Source organism: Sus scrofa, chromosome 3, assembly GCF_000003025.6.
Source record: "Sus scrofa isolate TJ Tabasco breed Duroc chromosome 3, Sscrofa11.1, whole genome shotgun sequence".
In the NCBI taxonomy this organism is placed as follows: Eukaryota; Metazoa; Chordata; class Mammalia; order Artiodactyla; family Suidae; genus Sus; species Sus scrofa.
The window spans coordinates 18,041,899-18,052,678 of NC_010445.4; the positions used below are offsets into that span (position 1 = coordinate 18,041,899).

Consider the following 10,780-nt stretch of genomic DNA (forward strand, 5'->3'; position numbering starts at 1 on the left):
GGCCGAGAGGAAACAAAAAGCTCCCGCGAAAACCCGAGGACGACGACCGTTAGGCGGGCGCGCGCTTAGCGATTGACCCCGCCCCGTTCGTACCCCTGGCGCGCGCTCCCCTATTCTCCCGCTCGGCAACGACGGCGAGTTTGCGCGCGTGCGCGCGAAATAACGGCCGCTGGCGGAGGGAGAAGGGGGGTGGAATCTTTGAGGGGGGGAAGAGAAGCCGCCCCGTCTCCCGCGCGCCCACCACCTGCGCCATCGTCAGCCAATCAGCGGCCGTCTCAGGGGTCTCGCGCTTGGGGCGACTCCGGCTGCCGGGTGGCTCCCCCGTCCCTCCTCCCGCCAGAGTCCCTCTCGTACCTTCCCCCTCCCGCTGGCCTCGCGCGCGCTCGCGCTCGCGCCCGCTCCAGCCTCTTGTGTGTCCTCGCGCCCCCCGCCCGCCCTCCCCGCGCGCAGTGTGCTCCGCTCCCCCACCCTCCTCCTCCTCCCCCCTCCCGCCCGCCCCGCGCGCCTCCTCCCCGGGTTCCCCCTCCCCCACCGCCGCCTCCTCCTCCTCCCGCCCCAGGGTGAGCGCGAGCCACCTCCCTCCCTCCCTCCGCCATGGATCCCGGCAACTGGAGCAGCTTCATCTTCCAGGTAACAACCCCCTCCCCCCGCCCCCACCCCCCTTCCCACACCCCTCCCGCCCGCCCTCCCTCCCGTCCCACCCCCCCCTCCGCGCGCCCGGTGCGCGCGCAGCTGTCCCCCTCCCTCCCTCGCGCCCTCCCCCGCCCTCCCCGAGGCGCCGGCTGGGCGCGCGCGCGGCGGGGCCGAGGCTGCTCCCTCGCTCCCCCCACCCCGCCCCGCCAGGCTCCAACCGCCGCCGCCGCCGCCGCCGCCCGGGCCCCCGCCCCCGGCCCCCGGCCCCGCGGGGCCTCCCGCCCCCACCCAGGGGGCGTCGCCGCCGCCGTCGCCGCCGCGTTCCGCGGCCCGCCAGGCGCCCTCCTTCCCTCCCTCCCGCCGGCCGGGGTGCGCGGGCGGCGGGGCGGCCCGCGGGCCATGCGTTCGGCGCGGCCCAGCCCGGCCGGCCGGGGGCGGCGCCCCGAGCCCGGGCCCCGCGCGGCCCGCGCCCCCGGCCCCCGCTGAGCCCCGGGGGCCCCGCCGTGGCCGAGGCCATGTTCCCCGTGTTCCCTTGCACGCTGCTGGCCCCCCCTTCCCCGTGCTGGGCCTGGACTCCCGGGGGGTGGGCGGCCTCATGAACTCCTTCCCGCCACCTCAGGGTCACGCCCAGAACCCCCTGCAGGTCGGGGCTGAGCTCCAGTCCCGCTTCTTTGCCTCCCAGGGCTGCGCCCAGAGTCCATTCCAGGTGAGTAGGGGCCGGCCGGGCCGGGAGGGCGCCGACTCGCGGCCGCGGCCCACACGGCGCCTTGTCTTCGCAGGCCGCGCCGGCGCCCCCACCCACGCCCCAGGCCCCGGCGGCCGAGCCCCTCCAGGTGGACTTGCTCCCGGTTCTCGCCGCCGCCCAGGAGTCCGCCGCGGCCGCGGCCGCCGCTGCTGCCGCCGCCGCCGCCGCCGCCGTTGCTGCTGCGCCCCCGGCCCCGGCCGCCGCCTCCACTGTGGACACAGCGGCTCTGAAGCAGCCCCCGGCGCCCCCTCCGCCGCCCCCGCCAGTGTCGGCGCCCGCCGCGGAGGCCGCGCCCCCTGTCTCTGCCGCCACCATCGCCGCAGCCGCGGCCACCGCCGTCGTAGCCCCAACCTCGACGGTCGCCGTGGCCCCGGTTGCATCTGCCTTGGAGAAGAAGACAAAGAGCAAGGGGCCCTACATCTGTGCTCTGTGCGCTAAGGAGTTCAAGAACGGCTACAACCTCCGGAGGCACGAGGCCATCCACACGGGAGCCAAAGCCGGCCGGGTCCCCTCGGGTGCTATGAAGATGCCCACCATGGTGCCCCTGAGCCTCCTGAGCGTGCCCCAGTTGAGCGGGGCAGGCGGGGGAGGGGGAGAAGCTGGTGCCGGCGGCGGAGCGGCCGCAGTGGCCGCCGGCGGCGTGGTCACCACGACCGCCTCGGGAAAGCGCATCCGGAAGAACCACGCCTGCGAGATGTGCGGCAAGGCCTTCCGCGACGTCTACCACCTGAACCGACACAAGCTGTCGCACTCGGACGAGAAGCCCTACCAGTGCCCGGTGTGCCAGCAGCGCTTCAAGCGCAAGGACCGCATGAGCTACCACGTGCGCTCACATGACGGCGCTGTGCACAAGCCCTACAACTGCTCCCACTGTGGCAAGAGCTTCTCCCGGTGTGCACAGGGCCTCGGCCGCCCACTGGGCGGGCGGGTGGGGAGGGAGGGCCGGCCTGCGATGGAGGTGGCCTGGCCTTGGCTGGTTGGGAGGGAGGGTGGCTTCCGAGGAGGAGGACAGGGAGCCACTCCCTGGGAGGAGGGAGAAAAGCCTCTCCTGGTTACCAGGGAGCAGGGGGTGGTACTTAGCAGAGGAGGTGGGTCCTTGGGTTGTAGGAGAGCTTCGCGTGGGAGGAGGACCAGGCAGCCCTGCGCGCGCGAGAGGAGGGATCTCCTGCCTGCCTGCCCGGGACTCTGAAGCCCTGGGCTTGAGAGGCATTGCAGGGACCTACGGAGAGGCCTGATGTACTAACAAGTTAGGCAGACGGGGTGGGGGGGCACCTCCACACTCAAGACCCCTAACCCCAGCCCCCACGTATCCCCAGGCCGGATCACCTCAACAGTCACGTCAGACAAGTGCACTCAACAGAACGGCCCTTCAAATGTGAGGTAGGAAGCCCGCCCCCCACCCCCGTCCTGGTTTTCATGATTTTGATCCTCATTGTAGTTGTCTGAGTTCAGCCTCTCAGACCCCCTTTTTCTCTCTCTTCTTTTTGCTTTTTCACTCCATTTTCTCATCCCTTCTTCAAGGCCTGGTCATCTCACTCCCATTTCCTACAGATCAAAGGTCCCCAAGGCTCTGATTCCTTTAACCTCTTGCCCCCCTCTCCCCACTCCCCAAAGCTTTAACTCTCCTGACACCCCCCACGCCCCTCCCCCCTCCCCAGAAATGTGAGGCAGCTTTTGCTACGAAGGATCGGCTGCGGGCCCACACAGTACGACACGAGGAGAAGGTGCCATGTCATGTGTGTGGCAAGATGTTGAGCTCGGCTTATATTTCGGACCACATGAAGGTTCACAGCCAGGGCCCTCACCATGTCTGTGAGCTCTGCAACAAAGGTACATGCTGAGAGATGTCGGGAGGGCCAGGGACAAAGGGTGGGTACAAAACCAGAGGCCCCTCCACAGACGTGGGTTAAAGGTGCTGTAGGCAAGAGCTCGTGGCATTTAGAGCCCTTTAGGGAGCAAACGAAGCACCATTGGGACAACTGCACATCACTAAGTTCTACGAGGTCATGGCTGGAGGAGATGATCTACCAGAAAGAGTCAACTTCTGGGTGTGTGTGGGGAGGCGGGGGCGGGAGGACATGACTGCTCTGGGCAAGGAGTGGTCAAGAGAGCCAGTTCCCAAGGGTCGGAAGGCAGGGTTTCAGCCGTGCAGCCACAAGTTCTTGGCTTCAGCTCCTGGGGTAAGTGGGGTACACTGGCAGGGGGTTAACAAGCCCTCGCCCTGTCCTGGTAGCAGAGCAAGCTGCTCTTAAACAGATTCACTTCTTATACGGAGGAACTGGGCTGAGACAAGATGGGGCCCAGGAGGGAGGGGACACAGCCGTCTCTGCTGAGGGTCAACTCCAAGTGGCTAGGAATCAGTGTCCTGTCACCCTGGGAGAGATCTCCTGGCCACAGAGAGTGGGTTCTGTGGATACCAAGGTCCAAAAGCCAACACCATTCAGCCAGTTTCCAAGCTCAGGGAGGAGCTGTACCCTCTAGTCCCCAGCAGAGTAGTTGGCCCCAGGTTACCCAGGATGTGGTGGGAGGAGGACAGGGCCATCTGAGGAGGGCGTCCCCAGCCCAGGAGAACAACCCCGTCTCTGGGGTCTCCGCCTGGCTGACCCCCATCCCCCCATCCCAATCCACCCCCCCCATAGGCTTCACCACGGCAGCATACCTGCGCATCCACGCGGTGAAGGACCATGGGCTCCAGGCCCCGCGGGCTGACCGCATCCTGTGCAAGCTGTGCAGCGTGCACTGCAAGACCCCTGCCCAGCTGGCCGGCCACATGCAGACCCATCTGGGGGGGGCCGCCCCCCCTGTCCCGGGAGACGCCCCCCAGCCACAGCCCACCTGCTGAGGGGGACCCCCGCACCCACCAGGCAAGGCGCGGGGCATGGCTGGGGGGGTGGGATGGGGTGCGCGGGACAAGGGGGTTCAGAGGGCCCAATAGGGGATCTCAGGAAGGTGAGGGATGCCCATCTGTCCCCCAAGTTAGGGAGACTTCTGGGAGCAGGGAGGGCCCTTTCAGGAGAACTGGGTCAGGCTGCAGGCCGCAACCTCAGGGGACCAGACAGGAAGTGAGCAACGGCTGTGTCCCAGGGGAGGGTGTCTGGAGAGAGGGGCATGGCTCTTGCCATTCAGATCGCACTGTGATCCGGTGTTTCTCACCGTGCAGGTACAGGTGAGGTCTGTCCAATGGCGGCGGCGGCGGCAGCAGCGGCGGCAGCGGCAGCGGCAGCAGTGGCAGCCCCTCCCACAGCTGTGGGCTCCCTCTCGGGGGCCGAGGGGGTGCCTGTGAGCTCTCAGCCACTTCCCTCCCAGCCCTGGTGAGCTCCAAGTTGGTGGGGGGAGAGGGGAGAATGGAGTAAAGTCCCTTGGTACCGTCTCCTCTTCCCTCTTTTTTCCCACCAACTCCTCACTACTTCCCCACCAACCAAGGAGCCTCCTGAAGGAAAGGAGGAAGAAATGTTTTCTTAGGGGAATTCGCTAGGTTTTAACGATTTGTTTCTCCTGCTCCTCTTTTCCCCCTATCAGACCTGACCCCACACACACCTGTTCCCTTGGTTGTGTTGAAGCCCCCTGGACAGTGGGCAGGGGTGGCAGAGGACAGGAGTGGCCACTGCCCTCACCCCCTCTCCTCTCTGCAACCCTCTGCCCTGCCCTTCCAGGGATTTGTGAGCCTTCTCCCTCCACGGTCCTTCTTGCTCTCCTCCTTCCAGTGCCCCCCTACTGTCTGCTGCCCCTCCCTGGGGAGTTGGTGCTTTTTTTTTTTCCAGGGGGGAGGGAGGAGAGGAAGGAGGGAAATCAAGGATTCTGTCCCAGAGAGGGGGGGAGAGGTGTGAGATGTGCGAAGGGGCAGGAACAGGGAAGGCCAAGTTTGTACCTTCGTGACGTGGGGTGGTTTGGGGTCAGGCCCTAAACATCATCCTCTTTGAGAATCTGTCAGGGGAAAACAAGTCAAGGGGAGCAAAAGAAGGAGCCACTAGGGCCAGAGGCAGGACAAGAGATGGAACCTTAGGGGGGCAGGGTAAATGGGGGGATCCAGGGCCTAGAGGTGCTTCCTGGGGGTGGGGGGATGCAGCCGCAGTGTCTCCCCTTCCCTCTTCCACCCCAGCTCCAGCCCTGGTCTTTTCTTTTCATCCCTCTCCCCCACGACTGAAGCTGTGGCCCTGGCCATGTCATCGTGTTCCTGTGTCCCCTGCATGTTCCCCACCCTTCACCCCCTCCTTTTGCGCGGACCCCATTACAATAAATTTTAAATAAAAACCTGTCTCAGACTCCAGTGAATGAATTGCTCTCACCAAGCCCCTTGTGGCCACCCCCAGGGAGACCGTAGGCCTCTTGTCAGTCCCAGTCTGGCTCTGCCCTGTGCAGCTCTGGGGCTTTGGCTCCTCCCTCCCCAGAGGCGGCACAGGTGGCTGCAGTCCAGATAAAGGGTGCGGCTGAGGCTCTCCGTGGAGGGTGAGTTCCAGGACTCCCGGGTCTCTGGGGAATGCCCAGCCTGGACAGGCCCGGAATAGCCCCTGGAGGCTCGAAGAGGCCTGGGTCGGGAACCCAAGCGGTCGCTGGGTGTAAACGCTGCGTTCCCCCATCCAGAGCCCTCACCTGCTGCTCAGACCCCAGCCAAATACCTGCACACCCTTAGGAGGCCCTGAGACGGGATGGTGGATGATGTAGCTGCATAAAGGCTGGGCAGGTCTGAGCCCCAAGCCCTGGAACAATGAGGTTGAGAATAAAAACTCCACTTCCTCTTCATTCTTGGTGTGGTCCAACCCGCTTTTACTCGGGCTCCTCTGCCCCAGCCCCCTCCTGCTGCTCCGGCCCGCCCCCTGCAGCATCTACCCTGCCTGCCCCTTGGAATTCCCTTCCCTGTCCCGGCTCTCACTCTTCCGGGGACCCTTTTCTGGAGCCTTCCAGTACCCACTTCTGCTGCTGCTGTTTCCTTGGAGGTAGAGGGACTTCCCGTTCTGCAGGCTCCCTTCTCTTGGAAACCCCACCCTGCTCATCCTCTGCAGCCTCCCAAGTTTTACTTCGTCTCTCTCCCCTTCTTTCTGCTTCTAGAGGTGCCTCCAGCCGATCCCGCCTGTCTCGCTTGGTCCTGCCTTGCCTCGCAGACCCTTCTCCGTTTCCCCCAACCCCCCGGCCTCTGCCAGGACCCCCGGTGACCGTTGGCGGGAGGGGCCCGGGGCTTGGGAAGGGGGCACCCCCAGGAGGCGCGCGTGGGAAGGGCCGGGGATCGGGCGCGAGTGGTCCCCCGGCCGGTTGCCCAGGTAACGCGGGGCCTGGCACGCGTGTCTCCCTCCGCTGGCCGGGAGGGGCGGGAGGCGTGCAAGGGGCGGGGGCGGTGCGCGGCTGCGAAGCGTAGGGGAGGGGACCTGAGAGGAGGGGAGGGAGAGACGAGCGGAGGGGAGGGGAGACCCGCCGCCTCCCTCCTTCCCTCCCTCCCTCGCTGACTTGCTCCCTCCCGGGCTGCGGCTGCTGCAACCGCGGCGGCGGCGGCGGTGGCGGTGGCGGCGGCAGCAGCGGGAGCAGTCTGGAGGCCGGCGTCGAGGTGAGACGGGGATGGGCTGAGGCTGCGGGGAGGAAGTGGACGGACAGACCGCGGACGCCGGGAGGGCTGTGCGGGAATGCGGGCGCCTGGCGAACTCCGGCTCGTGGTGCTGGGCGCGCCACGCCAGTGGGAGGAGGCGGTGCCGGTCCCCCGGGGGCAAGGGAATCCCTGGGAGAGGGGCTGGGAAGGGGCTCAGAGGAGATGCCCAAGTCCCCCAGGGAGGGGCGGGGGCGTCTGCGCCCCAAACGCGCAGCAGGAAAAGCGCACCGGCTGGGCGCCCACGGAAGGGGGGGAGGACGCAGAGGGAGTGGAACGCCCGTATCGGGTCCTCGCCCAGTCTAGTCTGCCTGTGGGAGTGTATGGGTCTCTGGACAGCTTGTTGATGTGGGGGATGCTGTGGCATCTGCAGGATCCAAGACGCTGGGTCTTGTTGGGTGGATCCAAGAAGAGACCACGGGGAGGGTCCTGTTTACAAAAGGGTTAATCTGCCCAAGGCTCTCCAACCAGAAGGCTGCGCGGAGCACTCTTCCCCAGGGATGTCCCACCCGAAGGCAAAGGAAACCCCAACTTTTCTTCCTTTCCCCAGAGGCAGCCCCAGGCTGGCTGCGAGACAGGAGCATCGCCCTCCTGGGCTGCAGTGCTGAGAGCCACCTCTGCCCTCCTCACACCAAGCCCGTCTCCTCCTCTTCCAGGATTTGCTGCTGTCTCTGCTGCTCCATCCTTCTTCCCACAGCGGCCCTCTCCTCTCTCCTAGCTCAAGATGGCAGCCAGCAGCCCGGAGGTCTCTGAGATGAAAGGGGCAGAGGAGGGTGCCCAGACCCAGGGAGAAGGGCCCGGCCATTCTGAAGATGGAACCGGCCCTCCCCAGGCCCCAGCTGGGGTCCCAGATGAGCCAGAGACCCTGCCGCCAGGCCCAGACATCACTGGGGCCCCTGTGGACTCAGAGCCCGAGGCTGGGCTGGCTCCAGAAACCACAGAGACCCCAACTGGGGCCCCAGAAGCAGCTCAGGCCACAGACCTCAGCGCCAACCCAGGAGGGGAATCAAAGGCCAACTCCAGCCCCGAAGAAACATGCCAAGAGCTAGCATCCAAACCAGAAGTGAGCAAAGAGGCCACTGCAGACCAGGGGACCCACCTGGAACCTGCAGCCCCACTCGAGCCAGCCTCAGAGCCTGCCCCCCAGCTGGACCCCCAGTCAGTCCCTCAGCCAGACCCCCAGCCAGCTTCCCAGCCCACCTCCACGCCAGTCCTTCAGCCAGAGCCACCGACCCAGGAGGACCCCACCCCTGAGGTCCTGACGGAGAGTGGGGGGGAAAAGCAGGAAAATGGGGCTGTGGTTCCCCTGCAGGCTGGGGATGGGGATGGGGAAGAGGGTCCAGCCCCCCATCCTCACTCACCACCCTCAACGAAAACCCCCCCAGCCAATGGGGCTCCACCCCGCGTGCTACAGCAGCTGGTGGAGGAGGATCGAGTAGGAAGGGCTCATGGGGGCCGCCCAGGATCTCCTCGGGGCAGCCTGAGCCGCCACCCTAGTTCCCAGCTGGCAGGGTCTGGGGTGGAGGGGGGTGAAGGCACCCAGAAACCTCGGGACTACATCATCCTCGCCATCCTGTCCTGCTTCTGCCCCATGTGGCCTGTCAACATCGTGGCCTTCGCTTATGCCGTCATGGTGAGCCCCACGGGACCCTGGCCCCGGCCTGCTGTGGCTCCCAGCTTCCTGCCAGGGCTGGGACCAGGCCCCAGGAGGAACCCTGCCTTCCCTCCCCGCCTCTCTGCATGGACCTCACGTCCCAATTCCAGGGCCTTTGCTTGCCTAGCAGCCCCCCCCAGCCCCCCTCCCACCTCAGGACTTCACCTTCTGAGCCCTACCCTTTCTGGTGGGAGGGACCTCCCGACATGTCACACAACCTTACTGACCTGTGCCCTCCCTCCTGCTGCCTCTCCAATCTCCCTCCTCCCTTCACCACTGGCCACCGGCTGACCTGTCTCCTCGGGACGACTCTTGCACCTGCTCCCTGCTGGGCTGGTTTCTCCTGACCTGGGTGGATGCCCACCCCCCCCACCCCTCACCCTAACCCCAGTCCCGGAACAGCCTGCAGCAGGGGGACGTGGATGGTGCCCAGCGTCTGGGTCGCGTGGCCAAGCTCTTAAGCATCGTGGCGCTGGTAGGGGGGGTCCTTATCATCATCGCCTCCTGCGTCATCAACTTGGGCGGTGAGTGGGGGTCTGGGACAGGCCGGGAGGAATGGAAGGGTTGGCAAGGGCAGCTTTACTAACCCCTGCCCCTGCTCTCTCCTGTCTGTCTGTCTTCCCGACTTATTTGTCTCTCCTTGTCTCCCCCTCCCCTCCCCGCCCCGCCCGTCTCTGTCTGTCCCTCCCTCTCCTCTCCCACAGTGTATAAGTGAGGGGCTCTGCCCTGCATTCCAAGACTTTTTTTTCCTGTTGGGAGCTGCCTTGGGCCCATCCTCCCCTTTGGGGGGGAGCCCAATCCATGGCCCAGGCCCGCACCCATAGGGACCAATGGAGCCTGAGCAGCCTTGTTTACAGCTTCTTTCCTGCTCCTGCATCCTGCCAGGCTCCTCTGCCAACCGTAGGCCTCCCTGTTCCCTGCTCTGTGTCCAACCTCCCTGCACTTTTGCCTGCCTCCCCTTCAGCCTCTTGGCTTCCCTACCCCTGCACTTCTGGAAACCTCCCTGCACTTCTGGAAACCTCCTTGCACTTCTGGAAACCTCCCTGACCATCTCCCAGACTCTCTTTGCTCTCAGCCTTCCTGCATCTCTTGCGGCCTTCCTGCACTACACCCTCCCGAGTCCCCTGCACCTCATCCCGGATCTCCATTTCCCAACTTTTTATTGTCTCAGCATCCCCCCCTCCCCCCCCTCCTCTCTTCCTTCCCTTCCTCATTCATCTCCTCTTCCCTCTCCACACCCTCCACCCCCTTCCTCTTCCTGCCTCCTCATCTCCCCTCTGCATCCTCTCCTCCACCCTCCTCCACCGTTTATTCTGCAAAAACTCCAGCACTTAGATCAGGCTGGGGGAGGGGAGCGGTGTCTGGAGAGGGCTCCCTAGCCCGGGCTCGCGACTGTTCTCTGCAGGGACTACCCAGGCCCAGACACCCCCGGGGTGCCTCGGGGTCGCAGAGCTGGCAAGCCGGGCCTCGTTTGTAGATTTGTGCAGGGGTGGCGGGTACTGTTCCGAACAAGCACCTGGTAGAAGGGAGGGGCGAGGCTCTCGAACCCTCCCCGGTCGGCCCGAGCTGACCTGCCCCGCCTGGGCTTTTTAACCCAGTCGGTTTGTTAAAGGCGTCGCGGCTGGAGTCATTCACGTGCTTTGTAACTGTAAGAACAGAAAAAATTGGACCAAAGCTCCCAGCTGCAGGGAGCAAAGAAGGGGCGGAGAGAGCTGCGATTATTTTCTAAGAGGACGAGAGAGGTTTGTTGCACGCGACAGTTCACTGGGGAGGCAGGGTCTGAGCCACAACGCGGTTCGGAGTTGGTTTGGTTTTGGTTTTTTTGTGTTTTTTTTAATATAAAAAAAAGCGTAGGGAAAAAACCTAAAAGTCTTTAAAAAAAAAAAAAAAAAGGATACATCAAACTGATTCTCCCTTTTTGTATGCCGGATGCTGCATGAGTCTGAAACACCAATAAACGGAGACTGCATGATACTCGCCTCCAGCCTCAGTTGGTCCTTACGTGCCTGCGCCGCGGGGCCGGAGGTACAGCCTCCTTTGGGGCACAACCTACTAGGTGATTTGCGCATGCGCCACCCCCGTGGCCATCTTTACTGTGGGCCGAAGCCTATCGTTCCCGAGCGCCTACCTGCGCATGTGCAAGCCTCCCCTTGCTTTCCTCTCCCAAGTAGCTTTG

General features: G+C 64.8%; 2 protein-coding genes across 4 annotated transcripts; both read left to right on the plus strand.

Moving 5' to 3' along the window:
• On the plus strand, nucleotides 1,134–5,633 carry MAZ (MYC associated zinc finger protein). The gene is given in 7 exon segments (XM_003354553.4): nucleotides 1,134–1,176; nucleotides 1,179–1,339; nucleotides 1,413–2,269; nucleotides 2,695–2,758; nucleotides 3,037–3,208; nucleotides 4,018–4,242; nucleotides 4,539–5,633. Coding segments are annotated over 6 exon segments (1,485 nt in total). The 5' UTR covers nucleotides 1,134–1,148; the 3' UTR covers nucleotides 4,221–4,242; nucleotides 4,539–5,633.
• Nucleotides 6,716–10,583, plus strand: PRRT2 (proline rich transmembrane protein 2). 3 transcript variants are annotated; one of them, XM_021086428.1, is made up of 4 exons: nucleotides 6,716–6,914; nucleotides 7,607–8,583; nucleotides 8,996–9,128; nucleotides 9,309–10,583. In XM_021086428.1, the coding sequence occupies exons 2-4, from the start codon at nucleotides 7,675–7,677 to the stop codon at nucleotides 9,317–9,319; spliced, it is 1,053 nt and encodes a 350-aa protein (XP_020942087.1). In that variant the 5' UTR covers nucleotides 6,716–6,914; nucleotides 7,607–7,674; the 3' UTR covers nucleotides 9,320–10,583. The 3 variants fall into 3 exon arrangements, with proteins under 3 accessions (XP_020942087.1, XP_020942085.1, XP_020942086.1); XM_021086427.1 differs by having other exon boundaries at nucleotides 6,741–6,914; nucleotides 8,996–10,583; XM_021086426.1 differs by having other exon boundaries at nucleotides 6,737–6,914; nucleotides 7,607–10,583.

What these genes read in the sequence shown, in the direction of transcription:
- PRRT2 (XM_021086426.1), top strand. Translation starts at nt 7,675, where the DNA reads ATGGCAGCCAGCAGCCCGGAGGTCTCTGAGATGAAAGGGGCAGAGGAG.